Genomic DNA, 27,953 nt, shown 5'->3' on the forward strand with positions numbered 1-27,953 from the left:
TATTTTTTAGTTTTGACTCGGTAGAATTTGATATCAATAATTACTACCAAGAAGAATACTTAAATACTTTTATACCAAATGGCCTTCTACCATACAAGTTTGTTGTCAAGTGCATTATTTCTTACGCATGTTAGTGCCACCATATATATAATAGACTGAATTAAAATTGATCTTCCATTGCATATAGGTTGATTTTGAAGAAAAATATTTCCGTCGTATTACTGAAAACTTAGATCCGGCGAATAACTTATGTAGCATATGGTATATAGAAGTTTTGGCAATAACGTCATACATGCAGAACTTATGATGCTAGTCAATGTGCTTCTAAGAATGTGTTTATCCCCGAATTCAACTTTCGTCTTCCGAAACTAAAGAATATCCTTTTAAATTTGTGTGAAAATAATTTTTAGTATGTTTATGTTTTGTAATTATTATAATAATAAAGTACAAGGACAAACATCTTAATTATTAGACTATATTTATAACAATATATTTTCTTACACGATTAACTATATGTTGCACTTTCAAGAGGGATATAAATATTGACAATAAAAGTTATGGTTATGGTAGAGCAACCAAAGCATATACACAAAAAAAATATTGTCTATAAAGAAGTCTTTGGTAAGATACCACCACATTAGATACCTTTAAACTATAATGCATAATTATCTAATTAATATGACTAAATTGATTGTTTGTGTAAGTTCTGATGATGTCCTTTTAGATTTGAATTCACGTATTATGCTAATGTAATAATATTTTCTGCATTTAGATGATTGTTGTATTATTATATATAAAATTTCTATTATTAATCAAATTTTGTTGTTCCTTTGTATAACTGAATATTTAAACCATCATGTACCATTATTAACGTGCAACGCACGTTTATAGATACTAGTATATATATATATATATATATATATATATATATATATATATATATTAGCGTTATATATCTCTTTCTTTGAAATTAAAAGAAAAGAAAATATATAAAAACGCACGGTGAACCAGAAAGAATTGGTGGGACCGTGTTTAGTACGTGTCACATCAAAGCAGCTGCAATCTGCAATCTCAGACTGAGAGTCCAACTAACAAATTAACGACCTCTCTTTCATTTCTTTGAGGAAAAGCAAAAGGGGGAGCATATTCAAATTTAACCTTCACCCCACCCTATTTTCCTTGTGTATTTGGAGACAAGGAGGCAAAGTGCCGCCTCCGTTTCTCTGTATGTTTGCATCTCAATCAACAACAAGCTCTGGTATTTTCAATGTCCCTCTCTGCCTTATTTCATTCATGCGTTTCCTTGATTTATTCTCTTTTCTCATGCGTCATTCTTATATAAAATGGACGTGGGTTTTACCCTTTAATTGATGGGTGTTTCTTGATCCTCTTATTTCTCTATTAATCTCCCTTCCATTTTCTTTTCTTTCCAATTTCCAATCTCATTTGATCAAAAGGCATTTATCAACTTGAAATATCTTTAGATGGATTGCCCAATTAGTTATTTGGTGATTGCTGATATTTTTCTTTTGCTGGTATAACCATATGGTTTTCGAAAATAACAATCCAGATTCATGCCACGTAGGGCCCCATTTAAGGGCCCGGCTCCCGGCTAGGAGTTTATCCATTCTTAGGGAAGAAAGATACCATGAGTTGTATAAAAAGGAAACTTTTTACAGTGCGGGGGTCATGTCCCTTGGATGACTTGAGTAATGGGAGAATGGCAACCGGACCCTGCAGTGGTAGAACCTCGTGAACCGGGCATACTACTGAAGAACCTTCTGCTCGAACCCGAGCTGATTGCTGGTTACCTTTGTCAATACCCAAACTCTTGAATTGGAGAAAGCCTTGTATTTTATCTTACATCTAATCTCCATAATCTTAGACATATCATTAAGATTTGTAACCAAAAGATGACTTTGGCAAAAGAAAGAAACAATCCAATTCATTATTTCCACGCGTACATTCAATCATCTAATTACATTCTTCAATTCATTGCATTATAGACTTTTGTTAAATGCATGGCAAGATTTTTCGGTTGTTTCTCCAGAAACACTTAGTTATTTGCAGCTTCCTCAAATGATTAGCTAGTATTTTTCATTCTTATTTGCAGATCTTCATGCTTCTTCCTTGTGTGGAATGCAGTGAAGATAATTAACTTCAAAAATGGCTTCGGTTAGCTTCAAATACTGGGATGATTGTGTGGATCCTCATGATCTGGAAGCCATGTGGGCCGATCCAGATGTTAGAGCCGAATGGCTTAATGCTGGTGAAACTAAGGGATCAAAAGTCCACCTCTCACGTGATCCTGATGGTCAGCCTTATCTAACTCAAACAGAAATGAAGGTTGAGCTGTTTGGACAGTCACAAGCATTCACATAGAATATGACTCTTCTTTTTGTGTATTCATGTTGAGTCAATGAATTTTGTACTCAATTTCCTTAATTTGCTGGACAAAAGATAACTAGAGGGAAATATTGCTATATTGCTATTCCACAAGTTTCTCATAACTTGTTTGCGGGATATATAATGTTAATACTATATCCTCTATGCATTAAACTCTCCAACCAATGATGTCTTAGAATCTCTTCCAGAAGTTATGTTCAGCTTATGCATTTGACAGAATAGTTTACCTGCAAAAGTTATTTTCTGAATTATTCCTTCTATTTTTCTTTACAGGCAGTAGCAGGTATTATAGTCCGAAGACATTTCCTATCGCAGATTGATTCGGTATGATGTCCAAGATCTTTAATGTCTACTACTACATGTTATAGAGAATTAGTGACTACCAGACTCAGAATATGATGAAATGTTCAAAATATTGTTTGCTAAAACTTTCTGTTGTTTTGCATCACAAGGGGCACTGTATTGTTGATGAAGTTGGGATGGGTGGTGGGGGGTTGTGGGGAGATAGTGTTTTAGTATTCTCTATTTCCAAAGGGTTAGATAAATGAATAAATGCGGATGAGATTAATTGTCGAGACCCGTTCTTTTTTGTGCATGATAAATGGCAGACAGCAGTCAGCTAAACATAGCATCAAAGTCTCGTTTAATAGCGTCTTTCTACTAAAGACATTTTTAATCATCAACAACCGGAACATTCAAAGTATTTTGTTTTCTCAATTTCATCTACAACTGTTAAAGCCTTGTACTTCATGTAAATTTTGATCTTGTGGGTGACCTTGTTTTCTCTTTAAACTAGAATGCTAATACTCCTCATCCACTTAGAGTTTTTGGTGTATGCTATGTTGCTATTTTATACCTTACATGCTTTACGCAAGCTTCATGAAGTCTAAGTAAGGACTACTTTAACAAGTAAGTGCCTTGTCTCCACCTAGAATATCTCATTGTCTGAACCTGCAACTATTGCTAGGTTGCTTAGTCAAAATTGAAGTCTTCTCATCTTAGAATATATCTGGGGCAATTTGCATCTCTTTAAGGATGAATCAATTGATTTTAGCAATTATCAACACCTTCTCTGTAGTTCTCCAATGAGGTGGCCTTCCCATATTTTCAGGATATGCTTTGCGCTATCGCTGAGCTTGAAAGTGACCGGCAGCTTCTTGCAACACGGTACAATAAAAAATCAAAAGAGATCACTATGGGAATTATGCAGATTTTGCCTAAAACTGCAGACTGGTTGGTGAGGTAGTCATTTTTTTTCCTTGTTGAGATTTTGGGGAATTGTGCAGAATATCACCAAACACTGCGAACTGTCTACTTCATTTTTTTGGTTGAAATAAGATGAATTTACACTTTGTTACAGTGATTTGGGTTACCGAACATATGAGGTGGCAGCAGATTCGAAACTTCTTTACAAGCCTTTTGTAAATGTGTACCTTGGCGCTGCATATCTAAAGTGGTTATCAAACTATGGAGAAAAGTAAGTTGATATGGTCATTTCTTCTAGTAGTATCTTCTTTCTATTTCATGTATCTTACATATATCACTTCTAAGGAATCCTAAAGATACTGTAACCAAGTACATAACTGTGGAACTTTATGAACAGGGAGAGAAGTGAAGAGTTCATGGTGAGAGCTTACAAGGCTGGTACTAAGAAGGCAACCCATAAGTCCACCTTACCATTTTGGAGAAGCTATCTCTCCGTCAAAGAAAGTCTACCATCGAGGTAGCTGTTTGCATGCCATGATTTCCTTGCAGTTTGATTTTATTTCTACATTTTCTGCGTTTAAATGACATCAAGGGCAGGAGAGTGCACTCCTGTGGTACTTTATGGTTTAACATAGTGGGCATTGTATTATGAAAGGGAGTTGTATGTAGAAGAACACTGCCATAAGTATATACCTTTTCTGAAGACGTGTTTTGAAAAAAAATAAATAGGAAGAAGGAATTTTTGTTGTTTATTTATCTCCTTTTGTTTTGTTACTTGTGGTTATTCTAAGAAAGATAGACTATGCTATTTAATGAAAAGTTTCAGACTGAGCAAGTTTCTTGAGTTCAATCACATGTAGTATTGTCCACACTTCTCTATATATGATACAAACTTAAGACTTGGATCTTCCTTTTCAAGCAGAAAATAGTATAGTTTCATGTGATACTCGGGTACCACTTTGAGCATATTTTCTTCCAAACAGAAATCGAGGTCTACTAGAGGCCATAGATTAATCCTCCCTATTAGAACAACATCAGGCCTTACTAGACCAGTGCAGGCACAGTTTGAGACAGTGGGCTGATCGAAACTTCCATTACCCATCAAAGCAATCTGGGTTAACTTGGGAAGGTTACTATCAAGTGTCAAGTCTTGTTAATACTTTCAAATGGAGGTCCTGGCATATTACGGAATCATCGATGAGTCCTACAATGCGACTAGATCTTCAATTCAGATACAGAGTCTTTATAAGTCAATTATGATGGAGTTGGAGCCAAATGGAAGCAAGGCTTAAAATTACTGCAATCTCTCATCTGACCAGTCTGCTTGTCATGTCTAGCTTGTGATAAACTGGTATTTGGGGAGGGCGCTAGTTGAAAATTCGGAGTTAAAATAGCAAGGTTGTGTTTGGGAGCATATCTTTAATCTCAAGCCTCCATCTCTAGAGTTTTATTGCCTGTCAATCCTTGATGAGGATGCAATCATTGAAAAGGGGGTAGCTTGTGACACCATTTCCGGTCTCACATTATGGTGTACAACTAAATCTTCTATTTTCGAACGTTTATGAACCTTCATGTTGGATTTTGCATCTGTTACTGCTACTGTTTTCTAGAATAATTAGTTGTTTAGTTTTAGGAGGAGTCTGCTAGAAGATTCAGAATTTTAATTATAGTAAGAGTTTAGTAATTTAGTTGTAGGAGGAGTCTACTACTTTATTTATTTGGCTATTTAAAGCCCTATGATTAAAAAAATTTTAGAGACAGTTTTTAATCCTATTTTCAACCTTCTTGCTGCTTGCACATTTTTTCTAAAATCCATAACAGAGGTATCAGACCTCCATTGATCTTGACGGATCTCTGAATTCGCTGAAAAACAATCAATTTCAACCACTTTTAAACCATACGCATTTTTACCCATACTGATTTTTAACCAAATTTTTAACAATGGCAAGCAGCGGTCTCTCTTTGAATACCCTACAAATTTTTACTGGTGAAAACTATAAGATTTGATCAGTGAAAATCAAATCTTATCTTGAAGCTTATGATCTATGGGAAGTTGTAATGGAAGACAAACTTATACAACCACTTCCTACAAATTCTACCCTTTCCCAAATCAAAACTCATTCAGATGAGAAAACCAAAAAATACAAAGCCAAAACTATAATTCAAAATTCAGTTGCAGATTCAATCTTCTCTAAAATCATTGCATGTGAGACAACAAAAGAAGCTTGGGAAACACTCAAACAGGAGTATCAAGGAAGTGAACGAGGCACACAAAATAAGATTTTAAATTTGAAAAGAGATTTTGAATCTCTTAGAATGCAAGATGATGAGACCATCGCTAAGTATTCTAACCGAATTTCTTTAATTTCTAATAAAATCAGGTTACTTGGCGAGGATTTCAAAGATGACAGGATAGTTGAAAAAATTCTTGTGACAATTCCCGAGAGATTTGAATCCAAAATTTCCTCTCTGGGAGAGTCTAAAGATCTCTCTACCATCTCTGTTGCAGAATTAATAAGTGCTCTTCAAGCACAAGAGCAAAGAAGGGACTTCGGACAAGGCAAAGTTACTGAGGGTATTTTTTATACGAAACACCAAAAAGAAAAAGTCAATTATCCTTATTGCAAATATTGCAAAAAGATAACACACTTAGAAAATTTTTGTTGGTGGAGACCTGATGTATTATGTGGAAATTGCAAACAAAAAGGTCATGTTACAAAAGTGTGCAAGTTCAAAGATGCTCATGCACAAGCACTAATAGCAGAAGAAGGAATTGAGTATGACCTTCTTTAGACTGCAGCAACAGAAGCAAGGAGGAGTGTTGGATTTTGCATCTGTTACTGCTACTGTTTTCTAGAATAATTAGTTGTTTAGTTTTAGGAGGACTCTGCTAGAAGATTCAGAATTTTAATTATAGTAAGATTTAGTAATTTAGTTGTAGGAGGAGTCTAGTACTTTATTTATTTGGCTATTTAAAGCCCTATGATTAATAAAATTTTAGAGACAGTTTTTCAATCCTATTTTCAACCTTTTTGCTGCTTGCATATTTTTTCTAAAATCCATAACACTTCACTCATCGTGAGTGATCACAATTTAGTAAGATTTAACAAAGGATGATTACCATTTTTACCACAGTAATCAGCAGGTGATATCATCCTCATGGACAAAAGGGTCATCTGAACACTAGTGACAAAGTGAAGAAATACTCTTATTATGCACCTGAGATTCATGAAAAGTTTAAATAATACTGTAGGTATATGATTGTGTTAGTATGCAAGATGACTATCTTGACAATTTACATGGACTGAGTAGATGCTTCTGATTTATACATACTACCATTTGCTAATACTTATTAAGTAAATGACTGATATACTTGTTCTTAATAATTGCTACACTATCTGTCACTTTTATAGGAAAATCTTTGAAGTCAATCCATTACCCCCTTCAGCATCCGCTGGTGGAGTTCCGGAAAGGAAAGGTACTGTGAGCATAACTAATAAAGCATAGATATTTAGTTCAACTCCTTTCCCCCCCCCCCCCCCCCCCCCCCCTTCCTTCTTTCTCTTGTTCATGCAAATTGCATATAACAATTTGTGTGAGAATATGCAGTAAGATCACTTAAATGTGATGGGAAGGGGGTGAGGCTTTATTACATTCACTATATCAGTTCATTCAGTGCCTTAAGACTTGAAGTGAAAAATTAGTATGTAGTACATCACTCCAATTCAGTGTCTGTCAATCTCGTAACGGCTATAGTGACTTAAAGAGAAGAAAAGTACTTAAAGAGAAGAAAAGTAGCATGTTTGTCATGCAACACTCACTTCTTATGCTCGGATATCTATGTTTTGTGAAGGACCATTGAGCATTGAAGTTAAGAAATAGCTGGTATCCACAGTTGGACATGGGGTTGTACCTTGGCAAGAAATGGAATTGCAGCTGGTATGATATGTATGCTTACTACAGTTAAAAAGATGTCTTGAATTTTCTATTCAAGTTCTAGAGTTGTTTTGCAAATTTCAGTAAGTTGGTTTGCAATGTGATCGCTACTTGGAGTAAGATGGTCTGAAACTTGATTACAATTTGGAGTAATCTGGGTTGCAGTGTGATTGCAATCTCGGAAATGAGTGTGTTTACAACTTGGTATGATTTTCAATCTACCACACCAAATTGATCAAGTTGGCAATTTGGTGTTGGTCAAGGAATCCTAATATAGTCCTTCCTGCAATAGGCACATTGTTATTTTGTGACTTGAATTATTTCCTTGTATTTTTGGAAACCCATAATCCCTATAGGTTTAGGAAAACTCATTGTCCTAATAGATTTGGGAAAGGAAAACCTATAGTCCTTGTCAAATTGGGAAATCTTTCTCTTATAGGTTTGGGACTATTTGAGATTTATATAGGGTTTTAGTTGGGGATTCTATAGATTGTATTGTGCTTTTCTTCTCATTCATAGTGGAAAACTCTCTATGCTTCTGCCCCGAGGATTAGGCTTAGCCGAACCTCGTTAAATCCTTGTGTTGATTTTTCTTCTCTATTTGCTTTGTGTGTGATTGTGTGCTAGTTAACCCACGATCTTCCGCAACAATTGGTATCAGAGCAAGGTTCGGGTTTCTACATATAATCTAGGGTTAAAATGTCTTCATCATCTTCAACAAAGTACGAAGTAGAGAAATTTGACGGGGGTTCTAGTTTGAGTCGATGGAAGATTATGATGAAATCGTCACTGATGTTACAAAGGTTATGGAAGCCAATTGATGAGGATTTTCCTGAAGAGATGACAAAGACAAAGAAGGCAGACCTGAAGGAGAGTGCTTTGAGTGCGATTTTCATGAGCATTACAGATAGCGCTTCGGGAAATTGCTGAAGAAACTTCTGCAGCAACATCATGGAAGAAGCTGGAAGATCTGTATTCTAAGAAATCGCTAACAAACCGCCTCTACTTGAAAAAGAGGTTATACAATCTCCGTATGAACGAAGGTGCACCTGTCAAAACTCGCCTTGATGAGTTTAATTTAATTTTAATGGACCTGAAGAACGTGGATATAAAAATTGAGAGTGAGGATCGGGCCTTGTTTGTGTTATGTTCTTTACCACCATCTTATGATACTTTTGCCGATACGCTGCTATATGGGAAAGATAACATTTCAGTGGAAGATGTTAGTAATGCATTAAAATCTACATAGTTGAAAAAGAGCTTTCCAGACATCAGAATTGAGGGCGAGGGTCTTGTGATTAGAGGAAGAACACAACAAAAGGACTTTAACAGAAAAAAGTCAACCGCCAGATCAAAGTCTAGAGCAAGAAAGCAAAATTGTTATGAGTGCGGGGAGCAAGATCACTACAAGAGAGATTGCCCTAAGCTGAAGGAGAAAAGAGGGAAGCAGAAAATAGATAATTCGGCAAATATTGTTGACACTGGCAATAATTCTAATGATAGTGACTATGTAGGGGAAGTCTGTGCTGTGAGTTCTAGTCATGGGCTGAATTCTTGAGTTCTTGATTCTGGTGCTACTTTCCACATGTGTCCATACAAGAATTGGTTTGCAACTTACAAGCAAATGAGTGAGACTGTCTACATGGGAGATTATAATCCATTACCAGTTGATGTGATTGGTAACATCAAATTGAGAATGTTCGATGGAATTATCAGAAATATTGAGTATTGGCATGTTCCTCGAATAAAGAGAAATTTGATTTCTCTTTCGACTTTGGATGATCAAGGGTATAAATTTCACTCCGAGAATGGAATACTTAAAGTGTGTAAAGGCTCCATGGTACTCATGAAGGGTAAACTGCATTCTAAATTGTATCATCTTCAGGACAGGGTAGTTGAAGGGGAAGCTGTTGTAGCTTCTGGAAAAGATTATCTGAATCAGTCTCTCAGTTATGGCACTTGCGACTTGGTCATATGAGTGATAAGGGAGTGCCTTTGTTGAGTAAGCAGAATTTGCTGAATGAGTACAAAAATCAAGTTTTGAATTTTTGTGAGCATTGTGTGTTTGGTAAACAAACAAGGGTAAAGTTCAGCAAGAAGGCCGAGCACAAGACCAGAGACAAGTTAGATTGTATACATTCAGACTTGTGGGGTCCAAACAGAGTTCTCTCCAAGAGTGGTACCAGGTATTTTATGACTTTGATTGATGATTACTCAAGGTTGGTGTGGGTGTATTTTCTGAAAACAAAAGATGATGCATTTCCGACATTTGTTAATGGAAGACGATGGTTGAGAGGCAGGCGAAAAGAAAAGTTAAGCGTCTTCGAACTGACAAAGGTTTGGAATTTTGTAATTCTGAGTTCGATAATTTCTGCAACAGAAAGGGTATAGTGAGACACCGCACTTGTGTCGGAACACCACAATAAAATGGTATTGCATAACGTATGAACAGAACGTTTTGTGATATGGCACGAAGCATGCTTTCATACTCATGTGTTAGCAAAGATTTTTTTGGGCTGAAGCAATCAACACAACTTGTTATTTGGGGTCAACAGATCTCCATCCACAGCTATTGAGTTCAAAACCCCTTTTGAGGTATGGTTCGGTTCGCCTGCTGATTATTCAAATTTAAAGATATTTGGTTGTCCTGCCTATGCTAATGTGAGGGATGGAAAACTTGAGCCGAGGGCAAATAAGTGCATATTTCTAGGGTATATAACTGGAGTGAAAGGTTATAGGTTGTGGTGCACAGATCAAAAGACTCCAGGGCTAATTATCGGTAGGGATGTGACATTTAATGAATCTGCCTCATTGGACAGTCAGAGGGAGAAGGCAATAGGGAAAACAGATCATGGTGCCAGTTACCGCATAGAGCTAGAAAATGAATCTCCACTAGCTCAGCCCAGTAGCTCTAAAGGAAAGGAAGTGAATGAGGTGCAAAATATTGATCAAGATGATAATATCAATGCACCTGCGCAACAACAACCATATAGCATTGCAATATGTAGAGAGAAGAGAGTGATCAACCGACCGCAAAGGTTTGCAAATGTAGTTGATGGGAATCTTCTTGGATATACGAATCCTGTGGGATTTGCTTTGGCAGTTGCAGAGACCGTTGAGGCGTTTGAGTGTTATAGCTATCCAGAAGCTATTCCGGGTACAGAACCAAATCGACGGATTAGTGCTATGGCTGAAGAGATTGAGTCTATTAAAAAGTTTAGGCGTTGCCTAGACTTGGTTGATGTGTGCGGCAATGGGCAGAGCCCTCGCGAGGGCTGAGGGCAAGGTAGAGAGACTTTGTTCCTGTTAATGAAGAGAATTCAAGCCAGGAGGAAGATTTGTTATTTTGTGGCTTTAATTATTTCCTTGTATTTTTAGGAAACTCATAATCCCTATAGGTTTAGGAAAACCCATTGTTCTAATAGATTTGGGAAAGGAAAACCTATAGTCCTTGTCAAATTGGGAAACCTTTCTTTTATAGGTTTGGTACTATTTGGGATCTATATATAGGGGGTGTAGTTGAGGATTCTATAGATTGTATTGTGCTTTTCTTCTCATTCATAGTGGAAAACTCTCTCTGCTTCTGCCCCGAGGATTAGGCTTAGCCGAACCTCGTTAAATCCTTGTGTTGATTTTTTTTCTCTATTTGCTTTGTGTGTGATTGTGTGCTAGTTAACCACGATCTTCCGCAACACACATCTTGCTCATTTTTAGCCACAAAATGGGAACGAAACAAAATGTAAGTGAGAGTTGGATAGAATTCTCTCGCAGTATGAGGAGTTGAAAGCGTTTAAAAGTAGATTGAGAGAATTGTGAAAAAAATGCTACAATGGTGTTGGTATAACCTTTTGCGAAATTCATTTTAGAGTGAAATTTTTAGGCTATTCTCTTGAGTTTATTTTATGGATGAACTAGAGTGAGATCTGTTCTCTATAAACCGACTTCAGTTATGGTGAAGATTCTCCTCCTTGCCCTTTGACGTGGGTATAACTAGTCGAACCATGTAACTCTCTGTGCTTCTACTTCTCTTACCGTATTATCACATTTTGACTATCATGTTCAGATCAAAAGTATTAGTCGATCCTCCACAGTATAACAAATTGGTCCCAAAGTCTGAGGCATTTCGTTCATATAGAGTTATGGTTCACAGTTATTATGTGAATTCTCTTGTATACTCTAGCATCTGTATGGTTCCGATGGATGCAAGGCAAGTTCCCTTATATCCCTAACCACTTGTGAGGTTGCGATGAGTTCTCCCATATACCTAGTCATTTGTGGTGTTATGATTGACGGAAGGTGAGATCTTAAACTTGATTAGCGCTGGAATTGCTTAGTTAATGTTTTTCAAGGCGGAGCACTCCATTGTGTTAGAAAATTCAAGTCAAGGTGGAGATTTGTTAGAAAAAATTATGTAGTTTTTCTATTTACATTTGTTAAGTTGTTTGGTTGCAAGTTCGAGAAAGTTGGTTTATAATTTGTTTAGAACTTGGAGTGAGATGATTTGCAACTTGATTGCAACTTGAAGTTAGTTTGTAACTTGATTGCAATGTAGCAGTGAGCTAGTTTGCAACGTCAATCGGTCACACCAAATTGATCAAGTTGACAATTTGAGATTTGTGAAAGAATCATGAGAGAATCACCGGATAAAAAGCAACCTATTTTCTCATTGTTAGCCATGGGATGGAAATGCAAGAAATGTAAACGAGAGATAAAGAGAGTTCTCTCATAATATGAGGTGTTGAGAGAGTTTTTAAGTAGACTGGGGGAATCATGAGAAATATGAAAGTGCTAGGATAAACTTGTATGAAATTCATTGTAGAGCTAATTTGTGAGATATTCTCTTGAGTTTATTTTCCCAGTAAATTAAAGGGGCATCTTTAATCTCCATTTATATTTTGGTCATAGTGAAAACTCCTGTATAAATCTTGGTTAAAGTGAAATTCATCCTCTCGACTGTGGGATGTACGTGTAATGACCGGACCACGCAACTCTTTGTGTCTCAAGTTTTCTAACCGTTACTATCATGTTTTGTCTGTCCAGCTTCAATCAAAGGCTCAAAATTTTTCCATCGGGTAACAATCTCTTATATGTTTTTTCATTTGGTGCAGGTCCAGTCAATACAACTTGGGACTCTAGAACTTCTGCAGAAGACATGGAAGAAATGTGGAATCATCCCAGTGTGAGCAAGGAGTGGAGCAAGTCAGGGGAGAAAAGAGGCCATGTGCGGTTTTCTCATGATACTGAAAAGAAACCATATCTTTCTCGGGTAGAACTGAGGGTAAGAATGCATGGTTAGTATGTATAGAACTGTAGAACCTATTAATAGATGTTGGATGATTCTTGTCCTGGAAATTATGCCATTTGACCTTGCTAGTCTCCAATTGTTAAATTTAGCTGTTTTTTTCAGCAAGAACTGCTTGCACCAATTAGACTTGACAAACTGTAAGATCATTTCTAGTTATTTCACGATAAAACTGGAAAGATTGAGAGGTATTTCATAGTCCACTATAGATGCTGCATGTAGGAATTTTTCTTCTAATTTTGAGTATTTTTCATTCTAGAAACTTTTTACGCCTGTTACATCTGTTGAAGGTAAACATACTACTATTACTTTTGACAGAACCAGGTTTCTCAACCTACCTCATTACTAGAGTTGTTTGATCAATTTTCTGCAAGTTCTAAATTTCTATGATCTGAATTTCTGCAATTACCATCTTGCTGCAGGCAGTTGCGGAAGTAATTGTTTCAAAACACTTCAGCACAAGAGGGTTGAAACCTGTAAGTGTCTGGTCCCTGGGGTCCACCTCTTTTAAGCTAGAAGCTACTGAAGTGATTAAAGTTAACAAATAGGACTGTATTGTTTATCGTAAAAGCTCTGTGTGGATAATCAGAGAACGGAGTGATATCTACGAATGTCAAGAGAGTGGTTAAGCTCACATTTGAAAAATTAAACAGGAAATTTTTGGATGTTATCATCTTTAAGATACTAAAGAGATTCTTGTTGATAGAGAAAAGAGGGATACAGGATTCAAACACATGACCCATCTATAAATTTCACGACTCATATCGCGAGTATAGTATCTCGTATTGGTTAGTTTACAATCTAAAAGGGATTGCTAGAAGAATGCTTGTGTCATTTTCTTCTTTTTCCCTCTTCCACCACTTGGTAGAAATAGGAAACATAATGGGGATATTTCCTTTTCATTGCAGACTGTCGTGTGTGCTATCGCTGAGATAGTTACCATGCGTTTTGTTGAAGGAATTGGACGACGTACTGGATTAATGGGAATTGACTATCCCACAGCACGCTGGCTTTACAAGTATGTGACATAAACCTTCTTGTATCATTTTGGTCTGGTTTGTTCTGGTCTAGTCTACGTTTGACTTTCCATTCCTTTATTCTTTAGCAAATTGGTAACCTATGCTCACTTTGGTAAAGTTTCTCTAATAGTACGCTTAGCAAAAGTTGTCTTCAGAATTGCTTAATTAATTTGACAGTTGAAGTAAGAAAAGCAACGGTACAGAAGGTCAATGATGTATGCTAAGTAAGTAGTATGCGCATACCAAAATTGCTGATTAACGTGAAATCTAGGGACTTGGGGTACAAGGCTTACCGAGTGGAGTCAGTTGAGGATCTTACAAAGCCATTTGTTTCCATGTACTTTGGCGCGGGCTATTTGGCTTGGTTATCAGAGTACGAGGGAAGGTAAGTCTTCTTTTGTTGGTACTGATTACGGTCCATGGGACGTGAAAGATTATATGATTGATTTGTGTGGCAAATGTACTATATTACATTGCTAGAGAAAGGAGTCTCCAGTTTGTTGTCCAGGCTTATCTTGGTGGACCACAGAACGTGAACTTGCAGGAGACGGGTCCTATGTGGCTCAAATTTGAGGAAGCACTAAGCCGTTATGAAGAGTTAAAAAAGTAGGCATTAGTTAGTTATATTTCTGATTCTGAGATTGAGGTTTCCAAATGGCCCTGAATTCTGATGAAGAAGCTTTTACTTTCAGGGAAGCAGGTAGTTGCAATATTATGTGAAGTCAAACTACATACTGTTTCACCAAATCCTTGAAGGGGTTGCTTAACAATAGAGAAAGGAAATAAGTATTTGCAGCAGCAGCATTTCCTTGTATGTATTTGGGTCATATTACACCACTGTAAAATAGTAGTATAATAAGTTTTACCAATATGCTGAGTCCTGAGACAATTCGTACAAATGTAAACATATGTATATATTGAAGAATGGATATGAACCGTGAATTACTCCCAATGGCATTTAAAGAAAGAGAAAGGGGATTGGGGAAGGGTCTACCGCCCAGCAAAAGGTGGATCTAAGAATATAAAATCAATCCAAGTGGGGATTGGGAATGGAGCTATTCTAACTAATGATTGATGAGTATTGAGTACTCCTCCATATAATTGATGATCAAAGGGATGAGTATTGAGTACTACATATAATTGATGATTTGAGGAGGGAAGAAGCAAAGGGATTCCCCCCCACCCTCTTCCCCTATATATCTCATGCCTTTGCACCCAACACAAGATACACACTCTCTTCAAACTTAAGTCAGATGCACATGTACACTATTATGGATCCCCATTTAAATTCCTATCCTGCCAACATTATACAATTCAAAAATACAAAATGATAAGTACAATAAGTTCTCTATTCTCTATATTTTCTATGACATAAGAATCTCTAATAGTAGGTCTAAAAGATTCTTAGAAAGTATATGACCTAAAGCAAACATAGTAACATGATTAAAATAAATACCGCCATCTAATAAATATATAAACAAGTAGAGCAGTATGCTTCTTTAGTCCTATATATTTTTATTAGCATTGCAGTTTCAACTGGAAAAGAATAGATTTGAATAATAATAATAAAATGACTATGATATGTTCTTTTCGTCTATTTTTTTAAAATAAAGTTGTACTACTAAATGACTATAGAAGAACAAATGAATTTTCCCAAAAAGAAATAAACTAAAGAAGAAAAGAGAACTTCCATACTCCTTTTTGTTTTTAACTTCAACTTCAAACTCATATCCTAGTCCTAGGGAGAAAAAAAAAAGGAAAAAAGGACGAAAGTGATAGAGAAGTAGAGCAACAAAATAGAAAAAGAAAGCTTAGGGGTTTGAGGACAAAATTTGGAGTCAAAGAAAGAAGAGAGAAAGGTGAAGGAGAGAGACGCTTGAGACAAAGCCGTCATTCTAGTATTTTTTTGTTTGAAAAACCGAAGAAATGCAAACAACATATTGGATAGAGAGGAGAGGGAGTGAAAGGGGAAAGAAATGTAAATACTAATGTAGTCAGTAGGTAAGTATACAAATTCAAATGTCAAAATGGCGGTTTTATGTGCTGCAAGCTTGTCAAACTCTTATTTTCAGGTAACCATCTTATCTCTTTTGACTTTTGGTTCCTTTTTCTAAAAGCTTAAGAGACTTTTGGTTCCTTTTTCTAAAAGCTTCTCAGCAACTCATTTTTCTTTTTTTTCCTTTCCCCTTACAATGTTCTTTCAACGTTTTAGACTTTGGAAGAGCAATTGAATAATCTTCAACTCAAACCTTATCACATTTTTTGAGTTGGAATTGTAGATCTCTGCTTGCCACTGATTTTATTTGACCCTGAAGCTAACAACTGATAGAACAAACAAAGTCTTCGTTGCTGTACTAAACTGTGATAGAAAAGTAATAGGAAAGCTCGGCTTAGAGAATAGGTAGAAATGAACCAATCGTAAATACTAACAATATAATGACAAAACTTCAAGACAAAGGCTTGGTCGCCAAGGTTAACTATAATCTTGAATGCCTTGATTTTGAGGGGGCAGAGATCACTTTATGCAATGTATTTCGTACTAAAGTTAAAACAAAGACAGAGGATAGATAATCTGCTATTTTGAGCAAGAAACTTCTTTTAGGACTTTTGTCTTCTTCAGACCTTCTAAGTTATTGTTTCACTGCAATGTGAATTTGAATTAGAGGGCATGTACTATGTGCACGAATTGAATGACATAGCCTTGGATTATTTCAGCAAGTATTTTAGAAAAAACTTATGGATTTGAAGCTCAAGCAAGAGAGGGAGTATCTGTATGAATTATTGTTAAATATGACCAAAGAAGCCTATGAAAGAAAAGTCCACTTATTCTTGGACTTTCGGAAGTTTGTAGTTTGTTAATAATTTGTTTGATACATTTCTTGCACTGTTATTAACTCCACATCTAATTTTTTTTTCCTTTTTGTCAGCATTAAAGGTTTAAGAAGTGTACTTGGATGGAGCGTTTGTGGCTTGAAAGAGAAATTGCCTTTCATGAAGTAATTGAGACCCTAATTTTGTTAGAGCAAATTCAAGTCAGTAGCTAGTAATGTACCTCCGATTGTCAATTGCTTCTAGTGCATATGTATTGGTGAACTCTGGATAGACTTGTTCTAAGCAAAGTGTTTATCCTACTGCATTTAGGTTCGTGGTGCTCCTTTATAGACATAACTAAGTATACTGGCATCCATATCTGTTACCATTGAGGTTGAATTTATAGGGGTTGTGGTCTAATGGACCAATCAAACAATGGGAATTGTATTCAGTTCACTTCTGCTGAATATCCAAATGCAGAATTTCAACCTGAACCTCCGGTTTTTACATCGGACCTTCCTGATCATCCACATCATAATATAAAGGCTCCAAAAGATAATTGTTCAGAGGCTAAGCCCGTGCTTAATTTCTCTTTACAAACAGGAGAAGAGTTTGTACTTGAGTTCATGCGTGATCGTGTTAATCCCGGGAAAAATTATGTTCCCAGTACTTCTAGTGATCCTAGTTTTCCACAAGGTTACTTGGAGCTAAAAGGCATCTTAGGCATCGGTCATACTGGATCTGATGGTGGTTCCGACACTTCCATGCTAGCGATGGTTGAAAAAGGTCCAAAAGAGTTTGAGAAACAGAAATCTTCCCTACATGAAGACAAAAATTACAATGGGTCAGTGCAACTAACATCATCAGATTACTGTGGTTTCCGTACTCTTATGTATACCTCATCTGGAGCATGTGACGATTCAGTGGAAAAGCTTAAGGCGATGTGTAGCTTTGGCGGTAAGGTATTACCTCGGCCTAGTGATGGGAAGCTCAGGTATGTTGGTGGTGAAACACGGGTTATCCGCATCAGGAAGGACATTACATGGAATGAATTGTGGCAGAAAGCTGTTGTAATATATGATCTAACTCATATAATTAAATATCAACTACCTGGGGAGGATCTTGATGCTTTAGTTACTGTGTCCTGTGACGAGGATTTGCAGAATATGTTGGAGGAATGTGATGTCCTAGAAGATGGAGATACTTCAAAAAAGCTTAGGATTTTCTTGTTTTCCATTGCTGAATTGGATGATGCTCATTTGAGTTTAACAAATTCAGATGCGGATTCTGAGTTTCAGTATGTAGTAGCCATCAATGGCTTGGAAACTGGATCAAGAAGTAGCTCAACTTTGCATTTTCTAGGTTCTTCTGCAAATAACTTAGCTGAGTTGGATGGAAATAACATGGAGGAGGACTCAGGTAGATCTGTTACGGGCTTTGTTGGTGCGAGTAACTTACCTTCAGCTGGTTTTGATGACTCGTCGTTGATTGCTAAATCTGCTCAGCCTAATGTACCAAGTCCCCCCAGTGCTTATGACATTGATTTATGCTTTCATCATGGCCAGATGGAAAATTGTGATGACAGTAAGCAGCAGCAATTCCAATTTGGTTATAGTTCTAATTCTCAATTCTCAGCTACTCAAAGTGCTACTCATTGGTCCTCCAAGGGTGCAGACTGTGCAGTGGACCACCAAAATGATATTGAAGGTCAAGGCTCCCAAACACAAGTGAAACAATATGGACCCGATATGTACACTAAGGCTTTTGTTCCTGAGTCTGTCACTTTAATGGTTGATTCAACGGATTTAAGCTTCTCTGATCCTGCTCCACCACCTCAGAGCGCTTTCTGTTCTGTGCAAATCCCAAGAGGGAAGATAGAGTTCTTTAACACGTTATCAAAGTCGGACGATTCACACAATTCACAGTTTCTTGCAACTCATTCCCATACAGATATTGCACAGCCAGAAATTTTTAAAGAATCCATTGAGAAAATGCAAAATAGAAACATGAATGAGCAGCTTGTTTCTACCGAAAAGCCATTGAGCTATGGTCCTCAAACTGCAGCACATGATCTTGGAGCGCCTGCGAATTTGAAGCAGGTTATTCCAAATGCTGCAAATATGAAAAACGCCGTGCATGTGGATCAGGTTCCCCTAGATAATCAACAAACAGTATGTGCCGACAATAAGTATACAAACTATTTAGTCAAGCGGATGGAGGATGGTGGATCAAGGCCAAGTCCACTGACCTATGCAGATGCTGAAAACCACCGCGAAGATGTGGGGGGCATTCATCTTGAAATTCATCAGGGTAACAAGGCTGGCAGCAAGTTCACATATACTAACTCTCAAGAGCAATCTCAATCTTCAGATTGGATGGGAAAATACAAAAAGTGTGCTTTTCAAGGGGAACCATCTGTTGTGTTACCCAGATCTGAGCAAGGAGATATCTTGATTGATATTAATGACCGGTTCCCTAGTGATATCCTATCTGATATATTTGCAAAAGCTATACTTTCTAATAGTTCATCTGATATTTCTCCAGTTCAGCAGGATGGAGCTGGTATGAGTTTAAACATGCAAAATGAGGAACCAAAACACTGGTCATTTTTTCAAAAATTGGCAGGTGATGAATTTGTTAGGAAAGATATTTCGCTAATTGACCAAGATCACATTGCTTTCACACCGGGTCTCCAAAATTTTAATGAAGGGCCTCCTCCAGCTAATGAATGTATGCCCTCAACAATCAACTTGGATCCACAAAGAAATAGTGCTGAGGATGGTCCCAAAGAGCTGCCTCATGCACTTGGGGATGTTGATAGTCAACTTCAATTAGGGTTTGGCGCAACCCAAACAGAAGTTAGCGAGGACATGCATGATGATGATATGATGGATAAATCTAGGGCTTTAGATATTGATTCTGAGGTGCGTTTTTCTGCCAATATATGATCTAATAGAGCTTCTTGTCTTAGTGTATTTTTTTTTCCTAAGAAATCTTTGATCCCTTGTGCTCTTAGGATGGGTTTAAAAACGTTGGACTGCCTCTAGGTCGTACACTTGAGGATATTGACATCAACTCCCTGCAGGTAATCTTTCAAATTTTGCATTCTTGAATCTAAAGATGAGTGCGGCACATAAGGAGTTCGTAATTGAACTGTTCGTAAATTATGGCTTTAGGGGAGGAAATAGATAAGTTCCTGGAGTAAAAAGGCTGGGAAATGAAAGATGTTAGGGTGATCGTGGGGGGGGGGGGGGGGTACCTTTCTATTCATTTGCATGCTATTACATGCAAGAAGGTGCACTTTAGGAAGGGAATGGATATTGTCCTTGTTAAAAGGCTGAGAAAAGGAAAAAGCGTTTAAGTAATCCTGAAGGGAGTAAAGGCAGGGGACACAATGGACTTTCACCTGTGGGGAGACTGGAGAGAGAAGTGATATGTCTAACTACGGATATTTTGTACATTTGCTAGGAGGAAAGTTTGGGTAGACACCTGCTGGAAGCTTTTGATGTGATAGAGAGGAGTTTTCAAATACATTGAATTTTCTTTCCTTTCCTATTGCCAGATACTGAATGAACACCATGTCTTGGAAATATCCTACCATCGCTTTACTAATGCTTTTATTTCCTGCTGTATCAAACATACTGCTACAAACTGGGCAGAAGAGTGGGGGTATGGTTTGCTATATTAAACAGCCTGCTGTCAAAAACATTTCCATAAATTCTTTGCTTAAAAATCCTAAGCTTCTCCTAGGCTTCACTCTTTGTATTATAGAGGGGGCGGGGTGGGAGGTGGACAAAGGAGTTCTCAATAGTCCTCATTTTCACATTGCTTTCTTGCAGATCATTAAGAATGAAGACCTCGAGGAACTGAAAGAACTTGGTTCAGGCACATTTGGCACAGTGTATCATGGAAAATGGAGAGGAACGGATGTTGCCATTAAGCGGATAAAGAAGAGTTGCTTCACTGGGCAATCAACAGAACTAGAGAGATTGGTAACCTTTCTTAACCCTACGGACCCAAGCGGTTTCCCCCCTTTTTCTCTTCATAGCTTTGCCTAGTGCCTAAAGTATGTGTGTTAAAGCTCTATAGATCAGCTACTCATAATCTTTCCACCTTCCAGGCCATAGAGTTCTGGAGAGAAGCTGAGATTTTGTCAAAGCTTCACCACCCAAACGTTGTGGCATTTTATGGTGCAGTGAAAGATGGACCTGGGGGTACATTAGCTACCGTGGCGGAGTACATGGCTGATGGTTCGCTAAGACATGTTCTGATCCGCAAAGATAGGTAGAACCCCACTTTTAGCTCTCAGAATTTTGCACGCATTCCAAACAAAATATCTGGATCATTAGTTTCTCCGAGAACACGAAACGACATATCCACTCTCTTTCTATTTTGAGCCTTGTTCCCCTGTTATGATATAATATTCACCTTTTACAGACATCTTGATCGCCGTAAACGACTCATAATAGCAATGGATGCGGCATTTGGAATGGAGTACTTGCACTCTAAGAATATTGTGCATTTTGATCTGAAATGTGACAATTTGCTGGTGAATTTGAAAGATCCATCGCGACCAATTTGCAAGGTCTAATCATGATATTATTGTTGTTTAATTAGATGATCTTAAATTTATTATTTGGTTTTCTGTTGATATTGCGTGTAACTTGAGTTACCCATAAAAAAAAAGGAATATGAGTTAAGGTTCCTAGTAAACTATCTGCCAGCAAATGTGAAATTAGTATTTGATATTTTTGTGATGGACTTGCTAGGTAGGTGATTTTGGTTTGTCAAAGATAAAGCGAAACACCTTGGTTTCTGGTGGTGTGAGAGGAACACTACCATGGATGGCTCCAGAGTTGCTAAATGGTAGCAGCAGCAAAGTTTCTGAAAAAGTAAGATGGCAACCTCATGTCTCTCTGTTTATCTCACTTTAGGAAACAGAGAATTTCAAGTCTGTGCTGTACTAATGCACTTCTTGGTCCCTTTAAAAACAAACGGCCCCTCGTCCTAGCAAAAATGTTGTCAAAACCGTGAAGGAGTAGTCAAAATGTTGTCAAAATGGAAATAGTTCCTCTCCCTGTGCATGTCATCTGTTCCCCTCCCTCCCCCCCTCCCCCCATACCCCCACAAAAAACAAGACACAAAACACCTTTCTTTCCCCTTTGGGCAGTGATTGGACAAAGGCTTCAGGGTAATTTCCCAATTTTATTTCTTTATAAAATCAGTTTCTTTCTCCTTCTTTAGTTTTTATATTTCACTTAAATGATAGAATATGTTAAAGGCAATAACCTTTAAGGATGGAAGTCATTTCTTCCTTAAATTTTCTCGTAAAAGGAGAGCACCTGGTCGCTATTTCAATTTTTATGGACTTTATAGAATCATAGGAAGTCACAACAGTCTTTTCCGGTGTTTTCTACATGTTTGATGTGATAATTGGAATAGTTAGAGAGTTGGGAGTTGGCATTTTCTTCACCTGTACTCCCTACATTTAGGTACTTATCATGCTTATGGGAACTTTTAGCGATCTTCTTTTCTCTTGACTATTCAACAGGTTGATGTGTTTTCTTTTGGTATTGTCATGTGGGAGATTCTCACTGGGGAGGAACCTTATGCCAATATGCATTATGGAGCTATTATAGGTCAGCTCTTTTCTTTTCTATGTTTAAAGATTTAGGTGGTATCAAATTGGTGTGTTATGAGCTAGGATACTCTGCCTTGAAAAATTGTATATCAGCATTACTTTTCTTTTTTGGTTTCAAATCAGCATGCTAAGTAGGAATCTCGATCTTAACTGTTATAAACTAGGTTACTGTGTCTTGAACCAATTTGTATATCCGTTAGTCATCTCTCTTGCAACCATTTTTGCATAAGCTCCTCTCTGGCAATTGTTTAGGCGTTGCTCCTCTCTCCTGAGATCGTTCAAGCCTTGTTCATCTCTCCAGCGATCGTTCTAGTGCTACTATCTCTCCAGCGAGCGGCGCTGCTACTTTGTGCACAACCGACGCCTTTCTCTATACGTTGAATTTCAATTTCTTGTTCTACTAATTCAAGTTGTGCTGATTACAACACCATATCTCTTTTCCAAGATTAAGAATAAATTCCTTTCTGTGTATAGTGCAAGAGGCACTTTTTTTCATTGTGCAGTTACCAACTCGGGGAAAAAATTCCAACACCGCTTTTCTTTATGGTGATTGTGCACTATTCCCGTGAGATTTCACTTTCAACTTTTATGTTTCCAAAATAAACAAACTCAAGTTGGTTTCTCACTTTGAGTTTGAGGAGTTCTATTACAATATCAAGAGAATATATGTCTAGATTTATACATGTTTAGATTCATTGTACTTAAAAAAAGAATGTTCGGATACCTTTGAACATTTTATATTTAGTTATAGGATATTTACTTACCTTATTACTGTTGAAATTAGTTACCTACCATAGTTTGTGAGGCTTATGACTCCTATATATGGAGCATGTCTCATGTCAATGAGAAGTTTTTGTCCCCAGTGCTTTGATCTAGTGGTAAGAGCTCAACATGTGATGTAACACCTAAGGGTGTGACCCAGTGGTCAATGAAGTGAGTAAAACCCTTGGATACCAAGGTGCAAATCGCGTCAGAGTTACAAAAAAAAATAAATACTAGGTGATTTCCCATTTGCCTAAGTTTTGGTGAGCAGAGTTACCCGGTACCTATGCTGGTGAGAGATAAAGCTACATAACAACAGCCCAGTGTAATCCCACAAAAGTGGTCTAGGGAGGGTAGGATGTACGCAGCCTTACCCCTACCCTGGAAGGGCAGAGGGTGAGAGATAAGAGGTACCGGGTGGAATAGTCGAGGTGCATGCAAGGTGGCTCAAACAACAATAAATAAAGCGCGACATGTGATATGAGGTTAGGCGCAAGTCATGGGTTCGAACCATGCCATAGACAAAGAGTCTGGTATATAAATGGAGAAAGGTAAAAGGGTCAGTGGCGGATCCACCTTGAGAGGTGGGGGTGCCATGCCACCTGCAAGTTTGGCAAACTTTTTAAAAATATATGTTGAAATATTTTAGAATATGGTTAAATGCATACGTTGCCACCCTCAATATCAAACCAGAGGAAGGTGCCTTGTTGGGAATTGGTTTCTTAAGTTATTCTCATGTTTATGCTTAGGTTTGAGTCTGATTCTAATGAGGAACTCAATTTTTCGTTTGCCCAGTTTCCCTTTTCTTTTATTTTTTTCCCTTTTGTCTTTGTCTTTTCTACTTCCTTTGTTTTTCTATCATTTTCCTTTTTTCGTTTTTCTTTTTCCATAAATAAAAACTGTGGCTCTTAATTCAAAATTCTGTCACTTGTGTTAATAAAAAGTACACAAGATTATTCTTTTCAAAATTCTGTTAGTTTGTATATTTTATATACGAAGTGCAATTGTCCTATTGAAAATATATTGCTTGCAATGTATAATTTCTATATCAAATTTTTTCTTTTTTTGCTTATGCTCTTATAGGATTAGTGTGATTCTCCTATTAAAAATACTCACTTATGCAAAAATATTTAATAAAAAAAGTGTGATTCCTTTATTGAAGGAAGATTGCTAATTTTTACTTGTGCTGATTTGATTTTTATAAGATTGTGTTGATTTTTCTATTGAAAATGTCGTTAAATTTATTAAACCGACCTGTATGAACTCGAAATGTATCAAACCGAATTGAATCCGGCCGATATATACTCACATTAAAACTTTATGCTCAGTGCGAGGCGTACATTAATGGAAATATGGCACCCGCTATCTTCAAATCCCGGATCCGCCTCTGAGAAGAGTGGGCCCATTATCTGTCGAGTTTCGAACCATGCGCCACTAGCCCTCAGAGATTCTTGATTATAAGAATAAGTCAATGAGAAGTTTCTTCTATTTTTCACAATTGGAAGTGGATTCTCAAGTCAAAAAGGGGCTTAAGACAAGCTTTATCTCCTTTTTTGTTTGTATTGGTGATGAAAATCTCAAGTCTTATATTGAGGAAAGTAGTTGCAGATGGATGGCTCAAAGGCTTTAATATAGAAGACAGAGATCACAAAAGTATAAAAGTCTCGAATGTGTAGTATGCAGATGAAACTTTGCTATTATGTGAAGCAGAGAGAGAGTGTTGAAATTTTGTTGCTTTCAGTTACTGCAGTAACTTTTTTAGCATAATAAATTGCTTAGTTTTACGATGAATTTCAATTTTAAATTTCTATTAGATTGTTTAAGTTAGTTGAGATATTTTTGGTTCTTTGAATTTTAAATTATGTGGATTTTTTTGTTCCTAATTGGCTATTTAAAGCCTTGTTATGCTTAATAAAATTATTGAGAGATATTTTCAACCAATACTTTTAATCTTTGCTGCTCCATCCTTTTAAAAAACTCAACAGTGGTATCAAGAGCTTCATTTGTCTTACGGGATCTGTGAGTTCTTCCAAAGAACCATTTTCAAATCATTTTTAACCAATATCAATTTTTAAACCCATTTTCAAACATGGCAAGGATCAGTCTCTCTTTGAATGCCCCACAAACTTTCACTGGCGATAACTATCAGATTTGCTCAGTGAAAACGAAATCATTTCTTAAAACCTATGATTAATTGAATGTTGTAATGGAAGAACAATCCTTAGGAGCAATCCCTGAAAATCCTATCATTGTCCAGAATCAAATACTTTCAAAAGAGATTTCAGATAGGACAAGGTCACTAGGGTGTTTTTTATGCACAAAACCATAAGACGAAAAAGAAAGAAGAAAAGAAGAAAAAGAACTACACTAACAAAAGTGTGCAATTTCAGTGATGCTCAAAATAATCCTTAGGGACAAATAACAGAAGCAAGAATTGAGGAGGAGCAACTTTTTAAATTGCAGCAACTTAAGCAAAGGAGGAGTGTTGAAATTTTGTTGCTTTCAGTTACTGCAATAACTTTTTTAGCATAATAAGTTGCTTAGTCTTAGAATGATTTTCAATTTTAAATTTCTATTAGATTGTTTAAGTTAGTTGAGATATTTTAGATTTTTTGAATTTTAAATTATGTGGATTTTTTGTTCCTACTTGGCTATTTAAAGCCTCGTTATGCTTAATAAAATTATTGAGAGACATTTTCAACCAATACTTTTAATCTTTGCTGCTCCATCCTTTTAAAAAACCCAACAGAGAGCAATTATTATATATAAGAGGGATTCATTGGCTTTTGAAGCAATGTTTGTATTGAAAGTTAACTTGGCAAAGAGAAAGAGCAGCATATTTTCTGTTAAAATTGGATAAGTGGCGGAAACAATGAGGAGCACGGTACAGTTTCCAACAGTATACTTGGGCCTATCTTTTGGAGCAAAGCAGAAGATCAGGGGGTTTGGCAAGGCTTCATTGATAAATGAGGAAAGAAGTTGGCACCTTGGAAAATGCAATACTTGTCATTTGGTGGGAGATTGAATTTAATAAATAGTGTATTGGATGGAATTCGAACATATATTATATCTCTAATTCCAATCCGAACAAAGGTGGAGAAGAGATGAAACAAGTTGAGGAATGATTTCTTATGGGAAGGAAATTCTGGAAGGGGAAAATACATTTAGTTAAATGGTCCACTGTTATCAAAGATAAAGAAAGGGGAACGGGAGTAAAGTCTCTAAGACTTCTCAATAAATGCTTATTGTGTCAGTGGCTTTGGAGATTTAGTGACAATAGTAATGATTTATGGAGGTGAAAATCTCAAATTATGGAAGGGATGGAGATGGTGTTCCAATCTAGTGTTAGCTCCTGATGGTGTAGCAGTATGGAAGAAAATAAGAGGGTCATGGAAAGAGTTCCATGAAAATACTTAATTAAAAGTGGGCAACAGAAAAAAGATTAAACTGTGGAGTGAAAAATTGGTGGAGGATATGACACTAAAAGTTCTTTTTCCAGAATTGTTCTCTCTTGTTAACACAAGGATTGCTGATTGCTCTTCTGAAAATTGATGGAACTTGCAGTTCAGGAGACATCCTAATGATTGGGAGATTTGGAGGTGTTAACCTTCTGCTGCAAAAATCGACTTCAGTGGTGATAATTGAGGATAGGGAGGACTCAATGCAACGGACAGCCAGTAGATGGGAAGTTCTCTATTAATTCCTATAACTAGCTTCCATGTTCGTAGATGAAGCTGATTCGAAATTGTCTTCCATTCCAAGGCATAAATTGTATCCATGCGCTTCATATTCACCCAGAGTTTGCTCCCAGAAATATAGCCATCCGTGCTCCAAATGTTGCTAGCTCAGGGAGACAGAGTAGATGAACAGTCTGCTAAGATGATCTGGAGACTAAGGATCCTCCTAAAATGGTGTGTTTTGGATGGGTTGCAACACATGGTGCTTGCTTGGCTCAAGAGAAACTAGAAAGACGAGGGTTTGATTTTTGTAGTAGAATTATTTCTCTGAGAATTTCATTGAATCAAACTAGGCATCTTTTCATGCATTGCTGTCAAATCTTGACAAATCTGGGCAATGTTCTTAAATTTATTTGGTGACTCCCAAGGGCCTAAAACAATTGTTTAAACCTTTTATATGACGTTGACCCCTAGTGCTATTCAACAGTTTTGTTCTTTTGTTGATTTGCTATTTTAATCAGGCTAGTAATTTTGCTACATTATTCCTTATGCATAATCTTGTTTACAATTTATACCCCGGTTTGAACCTTTTTATGAAGTTGACCCCTAGTGCTGTTCAGCAGTTTTGTTCTTTTGTCGATGTGCTATTTTGATCAGGCTAGTCATTTTAATACATTCTTCCTCGTATGCAGGAGGTATTGTTAACAATACACTGAGGCCAACAATTCCTAGCTACTGTGATCCAGAATGGAGGTGCTTGATGGAGCAATGCTGGGCCCCTAATCCTGCATCAAGGCCATCTTTTACGGAAATTGCTAGTCGATTACGGTTATTGTCTTCTGCTTCCAAAACTACCGGTCACAAGGCATCTAACTAATAGTTGTCTACCTTCCAATTGTTTACGTGGTAAATTTATTCATTTTATTGGAGCAGCAAAGATTATGCCCAGACATCTATATAAACAATTACTCTAGAAATGAGGATCACTTTTGTATCAGGGAGAGCTACTGCAAACTTATATTTGTGTATCCTGTTTGGGAAAAGTAAGAAAAGAAGTCTTTTGTTCGTTCGAGAGTTCTTCATGGCATGACAATCATTTATAGTATTTCACAATTGAAAAATTTGCAGTCAATTCGGTTCTCCTTTGAAACTGCAGCATTTCTGCTGAGGTTTGCATCAGTGCCCTTGGATAT

At 37.0% G+C, this 27,953-nt stretch overlaps 2 protein-coding genes across 3 annotated transcripts; both read left to right on the forward strand.

The window, feature by feature from the left end:
• Nucleotides 1-1,089: 1,089 nt before the first annotated feature.
• On the forward strand, nt 1,090-14,821 carry LOC107826163 (uncharacterized). Of its 2 annotated transcripts, none has more exons than XM_016653117.2 (13): nt 1,090-1,258; nt 2,114-2,346; nt 2,680-2,730; nt 3,518-3,648; nt 3,767-3,883; nt 4,010-4,129; nt 7,026-7,090; nt 12,657-12,826; nt 13,273-13,326; nt 13,759-13,868; nt 14,141-14,254; nt 14,350-14,475; nt 14,562-14,821. In XM_016653117.2, exons 2-13 carry the CDS (start codon nt 2,167-2,169, stop codon nt 14,587-14,589), a joined length of 1,266 nt encoding a protein of 421 aa, XP_016508603.2. In that variant the 5' UTR covers nt 1,090-1,258; nt 2,114-2,166; the 3' UTR covers nt 14,590-14,821. The 2 variants fall into 2 exon arrangements, with proteins under 2 accessions (XP_016508603.2, XP_016508604.2); XM_016653118.2 differs by having other exon boundaries at nt 1,125-1,258; nt 2,146-2,346.
• Nucleotides 14,822-15,609: 788 nt separating this feature from the next.
• On the forward strand, nt 15,610-27,826 carry LOC107826164 (RAF-like serine/threonine-protein kinase 20). The gene is made up of 9 exons (XM_016653119.2): nt 15,610-15,941; nt 16,797-19,604; nt 19,697-19,765; nt 20,520-20,672; nt 20,801-20,964; nt 21,118-21,265; nt 21,450-21,572; nt 22,232-22,319; nt 27,453-27,826. Exons 2-9 carry the CDS (start codon nt 17,100-17,102, stop codon nt 27,635-27,637), a joined length of 3,435 nt encoding a protein of 1,144 aa, XP_016508605.2. The 5' UTR covers nt 15,610-15,941; nt 16,797-17,099; the 3' UTR covers nt 27,638-27,826.
• The last annotated feature ends 127 nt before the right edge of the window (nt 27,827-27,953 follow it).

Source organism: Nicotiana tabacum, chromosome 9, assembly GCF_000715075.1.
Source record: "Nicotiana tabacum cultivar K326 chromosome 9, ASM71507v2, whole genome shotgun sequence".
Classification (NCBI taxonomy): Eukaryota; Viridiplantae; Streptophyta; class Magnoliopsida; order Solanales; family Solanaceae; genus Nicotiana; species Nicotiana tabacum.